This window comes from Pocillopora damicornis, chromosome 14, assembly GCF_964200805.1.
Source record: "Pocillopora damicornis chromosome 14, jaPocDami1.2, whole genome shotgun sequence".
Taxonomy (NCBI): Eukaryota; Metazoa; Cnidaria; class Anthozoa; order Scleractinia; family Pocilloporidae; genus Pocillopora; species Pocillopora damicornis.
The window spans coordinates 6,330,602-6,352,544 of record NC_142683.1 but is presented as its reverse complement, the minus strand read 5'-3'; the positions used below and the strand labels follow the sequence as shown (position 1 = coordinate 6,352,544).

The following is a 21,943-nucleotide window of genomic DNA, read 5'->3' as shown; positions in this document are numbered from 1 at the left end:
TGTTATGGTGCTGTTGGTTGATTTTGCACACAGTTTAATCAAGGTTTCATGCACCAACGTTCGTGATTATTACAAATAAATATAAAATGATATTTAGACTGTCTGGTTAAAGAGAATGAAGTTTTAAAAAAGTCAAAGTACTCTTTAGTGTGTAATAGCAATAATTTTCTAGGTGACGATGAAGCAAAACATATGCAGCCCTGATTATAGACTGTTATAACCATCCAGGTAAATATTAAATTAGTCCGTTTTCTTTTTTTTTTTTTTTTAGCGAGGGAGGGAAGGGGGGGCAAATCTACCCAGTGGATTCACAAATTTTTTTATTTGAGTTGAGAGGCATCTCTTTTAACGACGAAGAAATTGATCTTCATGAGAAAAAAAAAAAAAAAAACTCAGCAATGGCCTATTCAGCATTTGTTGAATAAAAACTTCTACAGTTATGCATTCACCTGCCTCCCACACCATTTACGCGTTTAAATACAGAAACGCAAACTTTCATTAAATTCACATTGGAAGCTAACAAGTACAAACATCTTTACCGAACAACCCCAGCGGGAAGGTTTTGTAAACTAAAGAAGTTTATTTGGATAATTTTTCATTAAGATGGTGAACGAAACAAAAGGGCGCACTAACCTGAGTGAATTCTGAACACCTTGCACAGTAGGTCATCTGACACAGTGTGGTTCCAAATGGCAAATTCGTCAACCATCAATTTCATATGATTTTTTTTCGCATGGCTTGCTCCTAAAGTAAGTCTCGATGGTTTATTGTCCTCCAAAGGCGTAGCCTTTTTACTTTTGTTTACGACCTTGGCTAAAGTGCAATTAAAATAAATCCTCAAACTACCGGCTCTATTGTCCCATTTGAGTGCAATGTGATTCCAGTTGTCGTTCTTCCATTCTAGCATCCAGTAGTACTTGCGATTTAAAGTGTTAGTGCTGAATCCTATGTTCTTTCTCAGACTCCTTTGCGTCCAAATCGTTAAACCTCGCGAAAAACGATGCTGTCCTAATTGCAGAATAATTCTGTTGTTTTGGAAACCTTGAATTTTGAGCCAGAGAGCGATTGTAAACTCTGATCGACATGTCTCAGGGTGATTAATGCACAAACTTGGTAACACGCCAAAGTCTACCCAAGAACTATTGCCCGAGATCTCCAGAGCAGCACCAACGATACCAGAGATGATATTAAAGCTTCCCCTTAAGCGGCCGTCGTTATAACCGGTATAATCGATGACGCTTCTGTTGGAGACTTCTTCAAAAGGCCAGTAATGCACGGTATTTTTGTACAATTCAGTGGCTTTGAGGGATATCAAGGAAAACAAAAAATTCAGCGGAGATAAGATTTTCATCTTCCTCGGTCAAGCAACGCTATCAACTATACTATACTCAAGAAAAACCTTTCGACACTCAGAGCTAAATTATTTAAACAGACTTCCGTATTGTTATGCAAATAAAAGAGATTGCTATTATGGAGGCTCATCGACAGGTTCAGTTGAGAAGGAAATGCTTTATTTTCATTACTTTCACAGTTTTTCTAGAGCTTTCTGAAAATAGTCTTCAATTCGCTTCTGTCAAATTCGTTTGCTAAAAAAACAGTTGTAACGAAGTTTCTGTCAGCGTTCGACAATTTAAAACATCCGAACTTTGAAATTTACGTACACTCTTTCTTGTGTATGTAAACTTTTAATAACGTTGTGGTTACAGGTGCAGCTATTTATACAAACAAGGCACACGTTACTGTAGGAGCCACTCTCGGCTCACTTTAAGTCGAGAAACGCGCACTTTTTCGAAACAACAGTTCTCACTTTAACCCTAGCAATACTTTCTCTATATTACATGGGTAAGGAAGGTTTAAGATCAATTTTTAAGCAACTTAAACGGCATAAGAAACATAACTGTATGACAGAGAGAGAAAAGACCCCCAACTGACAAAAACTACGCTTTGTTTTATTATCACGCGGAAGTATGAAGATCTCAAGGTTTTGTTTTGGCGCCAGTATGAAATTAAACAGGACTTTTAAATTTTCATTTTTTCTATTTATGACTTGTTATTCGCCTGCTTGTAATTGGGTTGCTGGAACATATGCAAACTTTTTAAACTTCTGCGTTATATAATAAGATGGAATTAATTAAAGATCTCGTTTCGTTTAGAAAAGGAATTATTCTCTTTGAACATTTCAGAAACATACCCAGCTAGTCTTGTAGCGACGAATTTGATATAGTAGCTGGTAAATCGAGATTTTGAAGCGTTTCAGCTTGATAACATGACTTTTATATCTTTGCTACGAGATTCCCTATTGAGTTTAGATAAAGCATGGCTTTATATAACGAATGTAAAATGATTATTCAGTGACAGTAGTCACACTTCCCTGGAGTGTGCTTGGGATGAAAACTCGCTTACAGCGGCAGTCAAAGTGATTCATTCTAGAGAGTTTAGACAACCGTTAAAAAGTATTCTGCTTCGAATCAAAAGGAAGAGCTTAAACCATCCCACATACTTCTATATCTATTTTTCAGTATACAATTATGCCATGTGAAATGAATAAAAGAAAACCGATAGTAGGAATCATGGTCGACAAAATTCAGACAATCTTTTGCGTGCTTTACGCCCAAAATAATGAACTTTACAGATTCACCTAAATTTTTAATAATTCATCGTCAGTATGTTTCGCTTTGTAAAACAAAAACAGGAAAATTGCGCAGTTGAAGTTCAAACATTAGTGAAGCCTGATTATTTCTAGAGGTGCAAAAATGACATTTATTTGCATTCATGATGTATTGTTAACGGAATTGGGCTGAGCAAATATACATCTTTTGGTGACAACAAGAAATTAGATTTTGGGCAAGGGTGCGAATTTTAGAATTTAAAGAGCTGAATTATTCAAAAAGCCTGACGAGATAATTTTCTAGGGTAAATTCATTCGCCTCGGTATGTTCATTCAAATAAAACTTAATCTTGTGAAACCGAGGATTTTCGTGGCAGAGAATAGCATTGAATGATTAGTAGACTCAAAGATTAAATTATACAGTAAGATGTTTGCAATTGTCTGTCAAAAAAGAGCCGACGATTCTTATTGTTCAAACAAGATGAGAAAAACCGCGAAAATTATATTTGTTGATGTGAAAGATGATTTCAAAATTTATACTTTCAACTGTGTTATTTTTCCCATTTTCTTATATTTTATTTTGAAAAAACGCCTGGTAAACTTATCCAAGCTTCTAGATTGGACTAAAATCGTTTCATGGGAACAATACGTATGTGCCATGGATATCGCGCAGAAATTTTCAGAATAACTTATATTTTAGACACAGGTTAGAAATGGAAAGAATTGAGAGAAGGCAGTTAATGTTCGTTGACGATATTTTTACAGAGTTTCCAAAAATACTTGACAATGTTCTTCAGATGATTCTTTCATCTAAATCACAGATAAATTGCTAAAAATAACATAAAAAGATAGAACATGATTTTCTTCTGATACTAGACTGAATTTTCAACATATGCCTGTCGTTACTGAAATTTCAACATATGCCTGTCGTTACAGACCACGATAAGATGAAATTTTATCATTTTCTTTATTCAATAATGCAGATTGCTATCGGACTGCGAGTAAAGATAATCTTACGCTTGTCCCTGATAATTCTCTGAGCAAATATCGATAAGTAAAATGTTTTTCTGATGAACGTAGCTATGAAGGAGATAATAAAAATGGCATTTGCTGTCTCTTTTTCAACAATGAATTTTCGTCAACGTCATTCGCTTGCTCTGTCATCATTTTTTTTTTCACAAGACTTTGACCATCTTATTGGTACAAATCTGTCTGAAGTGCCATTCTTTCTTTTCTTTAATATGCAAAAATGGCCACGATAACGTGAGCAAAAACGTTTCACTTAGACACAAGCCCTCTCCACGCAACAACGGTCACTGTTGACATAGAGGGGATAAATTGTCAACTGAAACTGGCTGGAGCTTTCAGGAAAAACTCTTCTAAGGTCATAGATATTGCGCTTTGATGTGGAATTAATATCTGTAAAAAATTCATTTTTATTTCTCTTGCTCTTTGCTCTCTGGCGGAATGATAGGGCTGTGCTGCAAGTGATCAAGGCACTGTTAACAGATAACATGTGGACGAGGACTGTTTGTCCCGTTTTCAGAGAAGGAACACCGTTAGCGAGTTCATTCGGCGGCGTGTTTTAAAGTTGGTTCTATAGTGTTGATTTTTTAGCCTTCATTTGTTAATGTTAATCTTTAATTTTTATAAAAACGATCGCCTTCGGGTCTTTTCAAACTTACGCTGTTTTAAGATAATTTCAGCACATACTGGGTAACCTGTGGAACTTTTCATTTTGAAGCATTTTGTCGCCGCTACACTGATTCAGACGTATTCAGTACGCAGTATGCACAAGCAAAGTGCTTTGAAAGCCCTCATGAATATTTGAAATTTTGATAATTGCATTTTAAATTGAATACCTGATTTACAGCACAACCGTGTACTCGTTTAAACGAGGAACGGCTGGTAGTTCACTAAAAAAAAAGGAATTTTTCAGCTTAAGGTTTAGGATTTTTTACTTCCAACCACCGATGAATGACCATTTTTGATCCATTAACCCTTTACCTCTCACTTACTTGGCTAAATGATACACAAAGGAAATGAATAAACATGTATGTTCAGTTCTTTTTGTTCGATTCCCCTCGCAACATAACATATCGAAACTTTGGTCTCCGCTTGATTAAACTGTACACACGGGAGCAGGAATTGCTGTATACGTACATTCGTTATCGTGTTCGCTAATCATAAAGTGTACTCGAGTAACATCTATTTACGCAAAGGTTAGTGCGTATGTACATGCTTTTAACGCGCCTCTGTTTACAAACTCTTTAAAATTTTTTTCCGCGGAAATAAAAAGTATCGTTCTTGGGGGATTCGTGCAGGAAACTGATTGAAGTCAAATTATGTTAAGTATTAATATCACTAACAACACAGTTATACAATTTTCTTCACGCTAACTTTGCGTTTTATGATATCGCGGTTTGCTTAGTATTTTCTGTAATTGTATTCAAACATACAAGAATATCAAAATGTCTTTGCTTTTGGTTAAATTTCTACTGACTCGAAAAGAACTTTGCTGAGCCGGAGTATTTGCCTTAAAACCGTTTTAAATAGTCTTTCGTGAAAACTTAAATGCGAAATTAAAATTAATTTAAAGTGTTCTCTTTTGCAAATCGTTAATCCATAATTATACTGTTTTATTCTAAGGTCTCTCTACATAAACTTTAGTAAGAGAATTATCTACGAGAAGAAGACGTCGTATGAAATAAAAATGTTTAAGAAATACAAAAATAAGCTGTCGTCTTCACCTGTTTTGACATAGCTGGAGTTTAGATTAGCGCGTGTACAAATAAAGTCACTCCAGACAGGTTTATCACTGTTCCTGCTAAAAATTTTAGGTGTAATTTGAAGTATTTTATTGTTATGCGGTAGACGTCCAATAGACGAGAGCGAAAAACCTTTCATGTTGCCTATATTTCGTAAATTGCATATAATTCTGATGATTTTCTTTCATTGGTCCACGCTTTTTCAAGTTTAAACACCGTTGTGTCTTATGTTATGTCTTGTTGTTGAAAGTAAACTTAAATTAGTACCTTGTAACTTATGTGGCTTGCTTCCATCGCTCGCGACCTAAAAGAGAGAGAAAAAACATGTAAGAATGACTCATTGAAACGTGTAGTTATTTCCCGTAGCTTCCATTGGCTACGTACAGTGGAGATCATCAGCCATTAGCAGTGTGTCTATAGAATATTTTATGATTTCAATTTTAAAAGTTACGAATATCTTTACGTTCTCTCGAACGGCTACCTGTTGGATGCAAACCTTGAGGATTTGAAGAACCACAATCAATAATGCTCGCATGAGAATCCGAAGCAATAGCGTGCTTAACTCAGGGATTAGATTCTTAGCTTGTCATATGATAATGAAATTCGTAAAAGGAAGTTTTTCTTCTCTTAAGCACACGCGATCGGAAATGTAATCTTATCAGTACGAAATTATTTTTTTTGTTGTTAACGGATACTCTAGCAAAACTTCATTCCATGTGTTAAACAAGTTTGAAAGACGTAGCAAACGAATAATTTATATCAGTTAACCATGAATACGATTGGCTAAGCTCGAGTCCGATAAGCACTATTTTCACTATAAAAGCAGCAGCTGCTTTGTCTAAATAAAACGTATTATCAAGCCTTTGGGCAATTATGTAGCTAAAATATAGCCTCGAACGGACCTAAGGGAAACATTAGCAAAAATTTGCATTTAAAGGGCATTTCGCAAACAATTATCATATTTTCGTGGAAGTAAAATATTTAAAAGCTTTGACTGTGAAAGCGAGATTATGTTTTTTTGCGTTCACCATTATTGATTGAAAATGTTGCTGGGTAACAATTTCTCCTATTAAAACTTCGAGGTAGAAATGAACTTTGAGAGGTATAATCGTTGAAGATTTTTTTCACGAATTAATTCGTGTTTTAACGTTCTAAATCCCTGAGCGATATTAGATATTGCAAAATTGGTGTGTTAACAGTCTTAATCGCAAGGCTATTAGCTCTCTTGTTTTGACTACCGTTTAACCATCATAAACATTATCCATACGGAAATGAATTAAAAAACAAAAACTTCTGCTTTAAAATTCTTGGTGGCCGCAGATAAAATTTTTCCGTGTTCAACGCCAATAGATCCTCAAGCAGTTAGTCCAAATAATAAATTAATAAATTACACCACCGACCATTTGAATAATCTCCAATTTCCTAGTTGGGTCGCCTCGCCGAGTTAGAAATTTCCCATTCTTTAGCTTCAACACCTACCCTTATCCACACAATGATGCAATTTTTGTTTATTATTTTGTGATCGATTTGCAAATATTAGTTATAACTAATCCTTTTCCTGCCACGCTCCACTCGAATCAGACTCAGCAACACTAATTGCATTCAAGTTTAACATTTAGAGTAAATTTATTATGCATAACAACTCTTGAGCGATAAGCTGACAATAATTGTCTCAGGATAAATCAGCGACTTTACTTATTTGATACTGAGGACTGGTGCGACTTTTAAAGCGAAGATAGGACCAGTGGTTTATGCTCAGTGATGAAAGGTATCCGTCTTTGAAAAAAGGAGGTGAAAATAAGTAAATCCATAGTAGATAAAAGTTAAGTAACTCACTCAAGTAAGAAACATTTGAGGACAATAACAAATCTCACCAATGGCTTGCATCGGTCTTGAGTCAGTGGAAGGAAGTTGTAAAATGCAGAAAACAAATTCCATGCACAAAACATAAAAGAACGACGGGAAGGCTTTAGTTGAATTAAGATTCGTCGCAAAAAATGAATAACTTTTGATATCAGAGAATTAGTCTGTCACAACAGTACTGATAACAATGAGAGCTGATAATGGAGATATTCTGCACTCAAGCGTTATTCTCGTGTAATTAGTCGTTGGAAAGTGTCCTGCTTGCGGCCGCAAAAAAGAATTTGCTGCTGTAGGCAATATTTTTGGGCGCTACCGTAATTACTCCTCAGATGCTTTTAAACTGTGACACATTTGTTACAGTGTATAACCGTTCTGCTTAGCTCTGTCATTTTAGAATTGAATTAAGCAAAAAATAAAAAAAAAAAAGGTAAAAACAACGAACTCATTCAAGATGGCTTTTAATTTTCACAGCTGTAGGTTTCCTGAGTATGAGCTGTATGGAACATTCTTTTGAAAACAAACTAATTATTTGAATAAAGCTGTCAGTTCTCCTGCAGGAGAGCTGGACGACGAATCTATAACGCTAAAATCTCTTTCAACTTTAATTTTTGGAGGGTGAAGAACGCTTCAAATTCAAAATCTTCCAAAATATTTAAAACAAAATTTCCATTCTTTTTTTACTCTCACGTTTTTCTCTAACTAAAAAATATCTTTCCCTTTATTAATAACCAGAATAAAACCGATTTTTGAAAAGCAACAGATCCTGCCAATTGCATAATTAGAGATAACAAAAGAAAACTATATATTGGGATTTCTCCAGAACATTAAATTAAAAAAAGATTTTTCGATTGGAAACACGGACAGAAGAACTGACATCGATTGATGGCCAAAATAAAACCTGATATAAGTTTAATGTGGTTAACGTTAAAATGAAATTTTGTTGAGAACTTATTTTAAACGCCGCAACATATCACGAACACTGGAGATTTAAATATTAATTGTTTCAATAAATAATACTCTTAACGGTGGCAAAATTAAATTAAATTTGTCAAGTCCACGCAAAAATTTGAAGCTGAGTGTTGTGAGAAACAATTGAAGGATTCTGTTAGACTTGTAGTGAAGGTATTGGCGAAGACAGAAGACTTATTTGTTCTCTGTTACCACCGTTACATTACTGATTAAAAATTTCAAGCATAATGTATACTTTTTCATTTTGATGGGCTATGCAGTTTTATGTACGGGAAAACGTAAAAATTTGTGCACAAGTTCTTTGCTGACTAACATGGAATTTGGAAATTACAATTCAATCCTGATTTCAACTTACTCTTTCTGAAGACCAGGCGAGATGCGTGAAATAGGTTATACACAAAACGTAGCGCTGAAATGTTAGCATCATCTTCGTCGGACCACCTCAGCCTGGAGGTTTCCCCTAGGATTCTCTTTTTCAACAACTTACGCGAAGCTTAATAAATTGCCAAAAATACAAGCTCTGTTACTTTGAAGTGCCGTCTTAATACTTCAGATGGGAAAAATTCTTCTAAGAATTAGGCGAAGGAACAAGATTATCCACGTATGAACATAGGAGGACTTTCCATTTCCTTCAACGGCACAGCTGAAATGATTCACTGTTCGTGAGGGGCCTAATGCGACTGGAAGAGACACACATCACTTTGAAACCGCCCGAAAATGCAAAAATTAAATACTTTGTTTTAAGCCTGTGCAATGTTTGTAAATCTTGACATCGCGATCCAATCGCGTAGAGGCGTTTTAAATTTGACACCAAAATCTGTCACCTAAATTGGTCTATTTTATCGCTTTAATGTTACGACTTTATTATCGCCAGTCTTGTGTAAATAAGATAAAACAGTTAAAATGTATTCAATGTGAAAACAGAGCCAGCGAATGTTCCAGTTATCGCCCCAGACACATCAATGACAATTTCCTATTAGTAAACAAAACGAATATTACAGCTAGAAACACTGGAAAGAAAGAAATATTTAGAATAAAATAACATTTACAATGACAAACACATTGCAGTGTCTGTTGCTGACGCTTCCAAAACCACAGTTTATTAGTTGTAAACCTTCTCTCGAAGTTACACACACACAGAAAAAAAGCGAGAAAGATAAAGTTTTCCGGTAAGGAAAGATAAGTTCCGCACACTTCCTGCATAAGATACACGCGGGAGCAGGCTTCTTCTATCAATAATTAATCTCCACATGCTAAAATTAACCCAACCAGCAAGGTGAAGTTGTTTTCAAGGTTTTTACTTTGAAAATGGGGATGAAAATAGCTTTGAATCCTAACATTAACGGCGATTTGGTAGAGGTTATTCGTCAGAGAAACCGCGAAAACTTGGATTTAACACGAGTTTCAGAGGACAAATGATATTACTTATTTTTATATGTACATGACATTAACAAAAGCAAGAAATAATTTGTTGCCCTCTTAGAAAGATGAATCTTGATAAATATTGCGGAGAAAAATATGGATCGAAAATTCTCCAGAAACCAACAATTTCGAGTTGGTAGCATTCTGGAAAGTTCTTTTTCTTCTAAAATTCATTCAAAGTCATATCTATATGGAAAATTTTTTTTAGACATCCTAATAAATTTCTGTCTCATTTCTATTAATACTTGTCAACTTGTTGGTCTGTTCACGAAGACTGTTCCAGACCAAAAAAATACTTTCCCGCCTGTATCGAGATAAATTGAAATTTTCTTAAAAGGAATCTCATATTTCCCCCTGTTTCATCTAGGTTTGATATTCTTCATTCTTATTACGTTTGCGAGAGCTTTTTTCGTGAGGGGCTTTCGGTGAAACTCTCAATGGAGCCGCTCTGTCTCATTAAAAATGTTTAAGAACACTTTACCCAAAAAATTTCATCATTCTATTGCTGTGGGCTATGTCTGGGCTAGATATGGAAATAACCGAATGGCCAGGTTCCTTGAATACACGGCTAGTTGGCAATACGTGACTGCGAAAATGCAAACTCCCGGGGGCTTTAATTCTTGTCTATCATGTCATACATGCAGCTTTTAAAGTCATCATTGCATCGCCTTAGAAATGACTCGATGATAAATAACTACCTGCTGTTGAATGAGTTAGGTTTCATAAAAAATTAAACGCGTAATAATGCGCTCTAATTGATTGTTTTGAAGTTTCTGGGCTTTATATTATGCAGTTAATAGTTTCAAAATACTGTTGCCCTTCAAAAAAACTGTAGCAGAGTATTGAATAAGTTTCCAACCAAACGCTGTAAAAATTCTATTTTTTTATTTTTCCAAATTAAATTCATCTGATAACAAAAACAAAACAGTAAAAATGAATGATCTTAATTATTTCCATAAAGGATTCATTTCTTTCTTTAGTTCTCCAATTGGTCCATTTGTTAACGTATATGAAAGGTGTTCGTTCTTAAGTAAATATATTTCTGCCTTCATTTTGAGTTGACAAAGTTGCTATCAGATATCTATTTAATAATTCAAAGAGAGTATTTTTCGAAGAAACTAGAAAACTACCCGCCGGCTTAATGATTCATCTACACCATCTTTGAAATCTATCATTATTTCCTTTCCATGACAATACTTCGATCTGTTTATGCCGATTGCAATTGCAGTCGATTCAGCTAAAATGTGCGGTGGATTCTATAGAGTGTCCGTTCCAAATGAGTCGATTAATAAGTCTAACGGTGCAAGTTTCACAATTTCCTTATGCAAATAGAGCCTGTTATGCCTTGAATGGTTGTTAATTATTTTTCTTATGTCTACACGAATGCGGCTGTGGTTAACGTAAACATCACATACCTGATGAAGATAGCATCTGGAAACCTCAAAGTGCGAAATAAGTCTGTAGAAAGAATCTACTTAATTATGCGCTAGCCTTGAGAGACTTATCGATCATTTCCGTTGAGAAAAAACTGCGTAAATGTCTCGTACCTGTAAATTATCAATTTTGATGGATGGCCGAAGATGCATGTGACAAAACTGGGTAATTACAAATAAGATTACAATAAAAAAAGAAAAAAACTTCAAAACTTATATATCAGGCATGGAATTGTATGTTGCAGCCATTATGAAGATACGATCGCAATTTCAAGAACGGGATATTTTCCTTCGGGCACACTTATGAATTATCGACGTCTTGGGAAATAACAGTTGTTACCTCAACAACATGAATTTTCTTTAAAAAGAGAGGACGATCCTTTAAAGGTGAGCTTTGTCTGGCAAATTTGTGATAGAAAAAATAGTTCTCTTCGGGCAATATCATACCACAGTAATTTCCCGCATTTTTCTTTGCTTTGTACAAAAAAAAAAAGAAAAAAAAAAGCTAAATGGAAAAGATTAATGTCAGATCTCCAAACCCATATGCAGCACTTCGCGAGAGACATAAGCAGTAAAATGGTTGCAATGAACCAATCATCAAAATAACGACGGACGGTAAGGATTAGAGTGGAGGTTTCTGGGCCTTTAAAGAAATTATGACGCCTAAAGAAATGGAAAAGAATACAGTCATCAAGGTAAATGGAAAGTTGGAAAGTATGTGTGGAACTTTAATACCCGGCTTTTAGGACCTCATTGAATAAGATTAACGTCTCCGTTAAGCCGAAGCTCTTCCAATTCTCGATTCCATCATGCATTGATCGACAAACTAAGAGGGCGTAAGAAAACCCTGCGGTCGCCATCTGACATGTCTCAAAACTCGACCAGCGTTTCGCCTCAACTATCCTGTCATACAAATAGCACCTTTGATAAATGGCTCATTTACGGCAACAATGCAGTAAAAAGGAAAACGTTGTTAATTATTCAAGTTTTATCTACCCTTAATTCTTGTATGCTACACATATCAAACATATATCTATTTTACAAAATCTGCGAAAACAGGCCGTGGCCGCGAAGATCTTGGTGATGTACCGGTTATTAGGTGTATTCTATGCTACTAAAAAAGGCCTTTATCTTTTTGCCCAACATTCACAATATCAGTACTTTTCATGAAAGAAAAAACATCTCAAACTTGTAATTGCCTCAGGATTCTGAGTAGCTTTTCTCTTAAGAATCAAAGTCGAATGACAATTTTGCTCTAAAATATTAGAGTACTTCAAACTTTACTTAATGCCAACACCTGAAGCATGGAAGGAAGCCTGATGGCTTTATACAACCAAATTATCATCCACGAGGTCAAAAAAAAATTTCAGCAAGTTTTAGAAATTACGTTTGTAGGGCTGGGAAAGGTTGAGAGATGAAACATGGTCGTAAAATCGGTCAAGTTCAGAAACAATAGAATATGAAATAGTAAAACATCAACAACTTCTCGAAGCAGAAAAACTAGCCGTGCAGAATAATAGCTACAAGGTAGTTGGTAAAAGGGTAAAAAAGCTCGAAGAAGTTGGAAGTTTTTTAGATATCGTATTTTGATTCATCTAGGATGAAGCCTTACTCAGAAAAAAGCCTTGGGAGTCCTTGTGCTCGCAACAGGAATTCAACATACAAAGTTACAATTGTTAAGAAAAAATAAATATTAAGAAAAAACCTAGAAGTGGACATCACGAAGTGGCTGTTCTCGTCAATTATCTTGAAGAAAAGGAATTTGGAGCGTTGTTTTTTTTTTGGAGGAAGGTCGAAAATCCCGGTACGACGCCAAGCTCAGAAATGAACCTACACCTCAGCGGTAGTGATTGTGCTCATCGCTACCCCATTCCCGCTAACTTAAAGTACTTGACATGCGATCCTTGTGTGCTATAGGGAAATAAACTTAGCTCAGTAAGTTAGGTTTATTTCGGTGATCATTCGCGATGAACTTGACCATATAATGAATTAGGGGGTTATTTGTTAACGCCAGGAACATAAATATAGCATACCGTATCCAAATACCACGAAAGCACTATGACAACTATGCCAAAGACTGCCATGTGGGTATCAAATCCAACATCGAGCTTGACAGCCACAAGAAAATGGTGTTCACACGCAAAAAGCGATTTCTTTCCAGGCATTTCCCCACATCCTATCACCTGTACCTTGTCCCCGTTCTTTAATGATAACGGCAGAATTTACAATTCATATAGCCACCTGCAAAAAAATTATGTTTTAGCCTTTTAGGCTACTAATTGGTAAGTTTATGAAAAAGAGCTCTCTGGATGTCAACGAGATTACGGTGACAATGAGACCGAAATTAGGCAAATGGAAGACCAATAATATGAACGCATGGCTAAAATTCCTTACTATGATGTATACCCTGAGCATAATAAAATAGATTTACAGATCATGAAGAGATTGAAGCTGGTTGAATGCAATGAAGGGAAGTTTATGTTAAGTAAATTGCACATGATTAAAGGAATAGAAATACCACTTAGGCAACTCAGCAAGCAGCTATCCCCTTCTACCTTAAGTTAGGTAACAAGTGTGATCAAAACCCTGGAACGCTATAATATATATGAAGCTTTTATTTAAAACAGTGTAATCCGAAGTCTGAGGTTTCGTATAATCATCTCTATCATTTTCACCATTTCTAATGGGCCATATTTCTTTTTCCTTCTCTCTAATTTTCTTTCTTTCGTCCTTCTTCTATTATTTAACGAGTGCACACCAGCTTAGAGCGCATGTTCATGCATGTAATAAAGGCAGACAGCAAACTGGTCACCGTGTCGTATTTCAATGAAACGCAACGCTGTTCAAACATATCGTCAAATTTCTATTTCGGGACTTTATTTAAGACTAACTGTGTCGATTTTCTGGGTTCTAAAAATATAGCCAATTCTCACGAGAAAAAAGAGTTGATTTTTAATATTTTTCTGTTTATTTTTTCCTTTTATAGAAAAAGCTTGAGCTAAGTTTATCTACAATTTCTTTCTGCATGCTCTATAACGACGAATTCTAGTATGACTTGTTGTCATTCTTGGGGCCCCTTTTGATTGAAATCATGTATAGCTTTTCATAATGATAACTAATCAAAGAAGATGGCTACATTTATAATTTGTAATTTGTATAGAATAATTTTCGTCTAGAATTTATTCCAGATAAATCTTATGGGAACATGGATTCAGGGGTGCAACATCGTATGCCTTCATTTGTATCCTATGCCAAAAAGGGTTCGACGGAATATATTCAGTTCTGAAGTGACTTTGACAGCTTAGCTATTCATAAAATTTCTTTATGAGATAATGATTCCGTTCAAAGTCTAAGAAAAAACTCCCTACTATGAAATTCACTGAATCGTCTTACATAGCACTTAACTGCCGGACACAAAAAAGTCTCGTCATAACTGTGAGTTTGAAGGTTTACATGGCATTCTATAGTCAAATATTGTATTTTAAATATACTTAAATTGCATAAGGCAACAAATTATTTTCGGGTGGCAAGTAATCGATCTCCTTTCGCAGGCGAGAGATGGTTGCATTGTAGCGTGGATTAGTTTTTAAATCGTGCGACAATTTTCTCAAAAGCCGAACTTAAATGTTTGAAATTACTATGGTTACCTCGTTTCAACATCGAACTAAGATCAAACTGTGTTTATCATTGTAAATGTCTTCTTTGATATCAGTTATGTTAAACAAACATAGTGAAGGTTTCTAGTTTACGGACACAATTTTTTATTTTCGTAATGATAAAGCATAACGATGATTGCATCTCCTGAAACATCCCGAGTGGAAGACATACAAAATTACAATTTTTGTAGCACACTGGCTATATGTTATCTTAATTGTTTCAAATGCACTCTTTAAAATGTGTGTTTAATCCATTCTCTCTGTTCACGATTTGGGCTTGCGTGAAAGACTTGGTAAACTGTTGGAATTCTGGTTTCAATACAAATTCGTTCGGGATAGCTTATGTTTGTAGGAAATTTTTATAGAACAAACCGGCAGTTTTCCTTCATAAATTCCCATCGTGTAAACAAATGAAATAATATTTTTTCAAATTCAATATTCTAAGCATACCTTTCAGCTAGTTGAATATAATTTTGTCTATTGAAGCAAACCAAGTTTCTTCATACCAAACGTTACGTATATTATAACTTGCGCGCATCACCATGTAGTACAAGTTTGTTTTCAAGAAATCCTCTTGTATCAACACACGGTACAGAGCATAAATAAGAGTTTGGAATAAATAAGAAGCTAATTTAAATTGTGTTTCTCACCTGAATAATACCCTTAAATCTCCTCTTGGTGACGTGTTTTCATCGTATTTGCATCTCTGTGAAAATAAAACGAAATTTGTTCAGCATATACGGTACACAGTCTGCGCGCATTTATTGGTATGTGGTAACCTGCAGTTCGCCGGGAAATTTAAAAGCGGTATCTTGAAGATATTTTCATGCTATTCTTACTAATTAGCCCACTTTATCGACCGATGTACACATTATGGAAACATGTGTCCAGGATTAAATAGAATCATCATCGACACCAAATAGAAAGCTCATTAAAAATATATATTTATCGGACCACTGAAAATGAATTTTAAGGATTGGATTGTACACCATATCACCGAGATAAGTCAAATATTCCTAGCACAGGATTATAAGAGCGAACCATAGATTTAAATCTGTTGATCCACCTCGTTGAACGCACTGGTCCGAAAAACCTACCAGTTAATCCGAGCCTTTCATTAATTAAAAAAAATTGTACTATCATACCGAGCATATTTGTAAAGAGGGAAATTAAAACATGGAAAAAACGAGAACAATTTCTTTTCCAGTATGAGCTTAAATGAATTGCCTAAAAACGAAGATGATATTACAAGTACAATAATAAGTTGATTCAAATTTATTATTTAAGCCTCAAAAAAAGGTAAGCTTGTTGCACGACGATACTATTTTAATCTAGCTGGATAAAAGAGGGAGCAACTCTGAAATTAAAGCTCTATAGGATTGAAAAAATAATTTTGGAGTTTCCTTAAGTGTTTCCAATCCTACTCGAGAACATGTGTTAATGTTATGTAATAAAGATCTAAGTTATTTATGAATCTTGCGGTTTGTCTTCGTCTGTTATTAGCATGTAGCTTACTTCTTGTCACTAAAGTTAAACAGCGCGTCAAACGTTACAAAGTATTCCATCATATCTTTTCTTATTTGTACTAGAGATAAACCGCGTGCGAACAGCTATCTCCTTCTGAACGCGATGCGAAGAACTTACTCATCAACCATACGAAAAAATAGTCTATTTATATTTCCATAACTGACATCTCTTAGTGGAATTAAATAACACAGAATATGAATATTAACAAGACGCCGCAGCTTAAAATGTCTTTTACTTGTGTTATTATTTTCAACTTTCACCAAAAATTTGTTGAAAAAAAGTGATATTGAAATGGACGACAAATCATTGATCATGAAAAGCGAGGTTATGTCTAAAGAGATTCAGAACATCTGAGAGGTGCAAAGTAGGTAAGGCTTAAAATAAGGCTGAAAATAATCAAGTTCGTTACGCGGGACAATATGAGTGACCGAGTGCGACTGGGTTTCACTTTGCATCATATTGGTTGATGTATTGCGTGGTACGGGTTTTGCTTACCAATCACAATGCAACTTTAGGATTACTTCCTATTTATGAAAGATCTTGGTAATTCAGCCTCATAAAAGCAGTTAGAATTTAATCTCGTTTTGTACTTCAAGCAACAACATTTTACACGCGTGTTTTTTTTTTCTTAAATGTGCTAAGTGTTTAGATAGATCTCTTATCTCCCAGACATTTTACCACTACATCGTGTTCCTCATATATTCACGGTATTTTGGTGGCCTACGTCTAAATGACGGAAATTTGGGTAAAGGGACAAACATGGACTATCGGCAATTTAGAGGTTTAAGTCGAATATTAGAATCAAAACTATTTATTTTCGAACGCGAGTAGTCATCAGCAGCCTGATATGAACAGCAACTGGGGCAATGTACACGTCATGCTTGTAATAGGACGACTTATAGGACAGTTTACATGTCATGTGATAGAATATCATTTACATGAGCTGCTTTTTAAGTTCATTCTCTAACCGAAAATGGTCCAATGCAATGCTTTTAGGCATGAAAAAGCTTAAACGCAGTACTCTGACTCTGCTAGTCACTGAAATGATTAGTATAGACTGAAATGATCGGATTCCACTTGGTCCTATTATCATCACAAATCGAGATGCTTGCAAGAGAGCTGGGTTATTTAATCTTTTCCACAAAATGTTTAATTAACTAAAGGAATAACAAATTAAATGAGGAAAGACAGGGTTAAATGCACGACAGCAGTGAAATTCAAACAGGTTTAATAATCAGCATTTGATTATGTTAGCAGCAAGAAGCTTCACTAAACCAAAATTGAGCAAACAAGGAAAAGACAAAGTTGTTAAACAAGACTGTCATACAACATTATCATACAAAAAATTCGACGATATGATTTGCAACGCTTCAATTTTGATGCCCTTTCAGTAGATTTTTGTGAACTAGAGGATTCACCTTACGAGACAAAATTGACGAGTAATCTGAAATAATTTCAAAAGAGAAATATCATCGTTTGTCTCACGATGCAGTCCCTTCGTTTGTGGATCGCGACGTTTCGATTGCATATTGCTAGTCTTTTTCAGGCGATGAGGTCGACACATAAATGCTGTTGTGCTCAGCTATGATTGGATGGAGTTCCTCCGCTGCGATTGGTGTATGTTCTTATTTTAAAGTAATTACGCTTGAAAAGGAAGAAAGCACATATACAACCTGAAAAAAAGCTGCCCTAATACAGCGGGAGGGAACAGAATTATTTCCGAATCCTTACACGATTTAATCAATGAGACCGACCTATCGAAAAATGAACCAAAAGAAAATACTATCAGTTTTGCGAAAGGCAAATGTATAAAAAGCAAGAGATAATGATAACAAGTGAATAAAGGGGTCAAATTTCTAAAGAAACAATAGTGCTGCGTCGATGGGGGGCTAACAAAATAATTTGGCTTTATCAGACGGGTTGATAATGTAAATTGGCCACCGTAAAGAGTGTCAGCTCTTCGCTCTTACTAAAGGCTAACGTTCGAAACTTTAACTTTGCAAACTTTTTACTACGGCCAATTTACATCATAAGCTCATTTGATCAAACCGAATTATCAAGGTATATTACAAGGTTTGAATAACTCAGAAATAGCCGTCTTGACAAACTTAGCCTTTGTGGACTTGTACGGGAATAAGAGGTAAATAAAACGAAGTGTTGTTCATCCATGGTCACTCGTTAAGACCGGATATGACAACTGCATTAAATGCACTGTATTTTACTTTCTATTTAATTTCAATCAATCTTCCTCGAAACTGAGTTTTTAGTTTGTTTACTTTGATTATGGACATGGAAACGTTATTGCTAGAAAAAACGAATTTAGATTAACATAATTTGGTTTTATCAACTGAGTTGGTAATGGAAATTGGCCACCGTTAAGAATTTCTAAGGCTCATGTTTCGAGCGTTAGCTCTTTGTCGTTTGTCTTTGCTGACGAAGGGCTAACGGTCGAAAAGTTAGTTTTAGAACTCTTACGGAGGCAAATATATATTATCAAGTCATTTGATCAAACTGAATTGTCTTGTAACACTCCCCGCCGACGCAACACCGCAATTTCTTTAGTAACTTATCCCTTTTTGCATTTATCTAGAATAGCCAGCAAAACGCCGATTTATTCTCGGAAAATCACGTAAAACTAAAAAAACAATGAAATAAGATGGATCAAATACAAGACAAGGAAAACATTTGCAATGACTCTTATTCTTAGCTTTCTCAACTATTTTCATTACGTGTTAAACATACCTCAAAGCAAAAAATTAGTTTCATACTATTGTTTCCCTTCTTTTGGATCCCACATTTGGGAGTTTTTCATAGTTGTATTATCTAAGGTAGAAGGTCCTCTCTCTAATTGAACCATTTAAACAAAATTTCTTACTATTTTAGCCGTAGGTAGAGCTAATTTCTGCCTTATTTATGAAATCAATCCTACAGCATACCGTTCAATCAAATTTAATCTTAATATTGAAATATCTTTCTATTTCGAAAAAAATTTTGATATTCATACTAGTTTTTTATGGAAATAAAATCTGCTTTCCAAACGCCCATAAAGTTTATGTGTCATAGTCCCGCCTTTTGGTTTTTATTGCACATTGCGACGACTCTTCACGACTGTAGGATTTGCATCCTATCATAATTATTTACTCGCAAACCGCATAAAAATTCTGATAATATGAAGAGCTAACTTACCTGTGGGAGAGACACTATTGCATCAGAAAAACCAAGAAAGTGCCGTTTCTAAAATGTGTGTGATGGAGGGTGAATTTAGAACGGAACTTTAGATTTTGAAAAGTAAGAAACGAATAATTAAATTACACTCATTTTAAATGGCGTAAACAATTGAAATCCCCGCGAGAACCTTCCGGAACCTCAAAAGTTAATATCGCTGCACTGACTCCAATATTGAGCACCAAAATGAACCTATGAACTCTTTTTCGTGTAATTAACCACTGGTCCAACTAGAGCGTTCGTGGTTTTCGAAAAGACTAATTAAAAACTCTGCCCTTATTATCAACTATTTGTACAGTCATTAAGAATAATTTCAATCACAAGTAAAAGTCAAAGGACGTACGTGTCCATAAATAATTTCACCTATTATGACTGAGTCAAGATTGTGTATTATTTGTCAATATTTTGGTTTTAAAAAGAAATTATTGTGGAGGTACTTCCTTCTTTTCTTCGTCAATATCAACATTTTCCACCGTTGCATTTTCCTAATTGAGGTTTTGCTAATGGAAAATAATTTTGTGTTTTGTTTTCATTCGCGAGGCGGCCTTTAGAATGTATTAGTATTCGTAGGGACAAATTGACACAAATTTAGGTAAAATCTGTGTATTCAGTTTAAATGAATTTGGAAAGCTGGTAATGTTTTAGACATTTACGAACCTTGCTGTTTATCTGTTAAATAAATAAATTTTGAGTTGAAGAAATGTTATTTTCTCTCCAACATCTGGTGCCTGATATAAATCTCAGGAAATATTGTGCTAATTTAGCTATCAAAGTGTGGTGTACATGAGCTAAGCGCGGGAAGACAAAAAAAAAGGACCGGCTCGCGTGACTACCCTTTTACACTCTTGCAATCGCGGAAGAAGGAGATGTATGAATTGAACGATTTGCAATTCACTCGATTTTCCTTATGGCGGATGTTAATGGAAATGATATTTAATGGAAAATGACAGGTTCAGTGGTAGACAATGACCACCAACTGCGTTTGCATTGAACGTTACCATCGGCGCATGTTTTGCGCAATAGCTACAAAAGAAGAAGCGTTATAAGCTTATTTCGGAACCAGATATTAGTCGGTAAATATCGTGGTTTAAGCCATCGCTTATCGCTTATTTCCAGTCCTCCGTAATGTTCATATCCTGATAACCCTCAGGGTAGAAATAGAAAAGCAATATCACTGCAGGCCAACTCCTCTTAGCCTTAAAACTAAGTCTGCTTCTTAAGTTTATTTTGCACTTAAAATATGTTTCTTCGACGTTGAATAAATTTCACAAAGTAAAATAAGATTTCTCCTTATGGTCACCAAAACACAACCTCCGCAGTACCTATTGTCAAACGGAACAATAATTTTAAAGGAAAAACACAATTACAAAAAATATCCTACTGGTCACGACTTGTGGTAAACACAAAGTGAAAGCTCACGGATCAAGATGTAATTCAGTTGCTGGTGAAAACCACAATAATTTTAAAGATAAAGGGGCTCCTGGGTATATTCATATATCTAAACAAATTAGGTTTTAAAAATTTTAGCAAGATTTACTCCCGTTCACAAATGTTCCCGTAATCTAAGTGAGTGAAAGAACACAGCTATACGGATCTTAAGTTAAATTTCTTTATCCAAAATATAATTGGTTTTCTTATTTTTTCTTTTCTTTAAAGTGCGGCGAAGAATTGTAACCTAAATCCCTTTAAACATGACTAATGGATAGATTCGAAAATTTTCGTGGTGAGGCTCACTTTACGGAAAGTTAGACGATTAAGGCTGTACGTATAAAATTGCAAACCTGTTAGAAGAATCATCCTTGTCTATTGAAAGCGACAGCTCCTTTGTAGATTGATGGTACAGGACAATTTTGAAGACAGTCTGCAGTCCCAATTTACAAACAAGGGACGATCAGTGCTAAGGAACAAAGAAACGTAAGGAAAAGAAGTATCTTTAAAATGCTAATGCAAGATAACCAAGTTTAAACCGTAAATAGGGTGGGAGAGTACTATATACTGAATTGTTATGTCTAGTCTTGTCTATTGTTTTTTCAATCCAGTATCATGTTTCCAAGATGCCCAAAAAAACATCTTTAAAAGCTTTCTCGTCAAACACTCATTCATCTTAACGTAAATAGTTATCAAAAGATGTTTTAAAACCAATGGGTGAACACAATAAAACAAGAAGTTGTAGACTTGACAATCTTAAGACCGCCAAAGTGTATATATGCAAGTGTATTTATATAAATATTACAAATGGAAAACCGTCGCAAAAAAAAAAAACAAAAAAAAAACCAGGTCATTACGCGTTACAAATTTTGATGCAAATTTCTGTCAAATTATCATTTCCACATCATGAACTTCCTAACCTTAACAATGCAACTTCAGCCGACAGTTGATAGGTGATAGAGAAGTCACGTTCCGGAAAAAAAGAGAGTGAAGCACTTTTATACACGGCTGGAAATCTAGTGGACATGTCTAAATACGTTAGTA

General features: G+C 35.1%; 1 protein-coding gene across 10 annotated transcripts in view; it reads right to left on the bottom strand.

Moving 5' to 3' along the window:
* Positions 1–21,943, bottom strand: part of LOC113676098 (uncharacterized) — a 43,247-nt gene that overhangs the window by 17,949 nt on the left and 3,355 nt on the right. For 2 of the 10 annotated variants that reach the window (XM_089193164.1, XM_089193165.1), the window contains exons 2-6: positions 21,253–21,368; positions 15,370–15,425; positions 13,097–13,304; positions 5,644–5,680; positions 634–1,299 (exon numbers count right to left, since the gene is read on the bottom strand). In XM_089193164.1, the coding sequence (XP_089049290.1) occupies positions 634–1,299; positions 5,644–5,680; positions 13,097–13,228 (835 nt within the window). In that variant the 5' untranslated portion in view covers positions 13,229–13,304; positions 15,370–15,425; positions 21,253–21,368. Of the gene's footprint in view, positions 1–633; positions 1,300–5,643; positions 5,681–5,857; positions 6,045–8,563; positions 8,924–13,096; positions 13,305–15,369; positions 15,426–19,432; positions 19,539–21,252; positions 21,441–21,943 lie in introns of those variants that run through there. The other 8 variants (XM_089193166.1, XM_089193169.1, XM_089193167.1 and 5 more) reach the window with 8 other exon arrangements.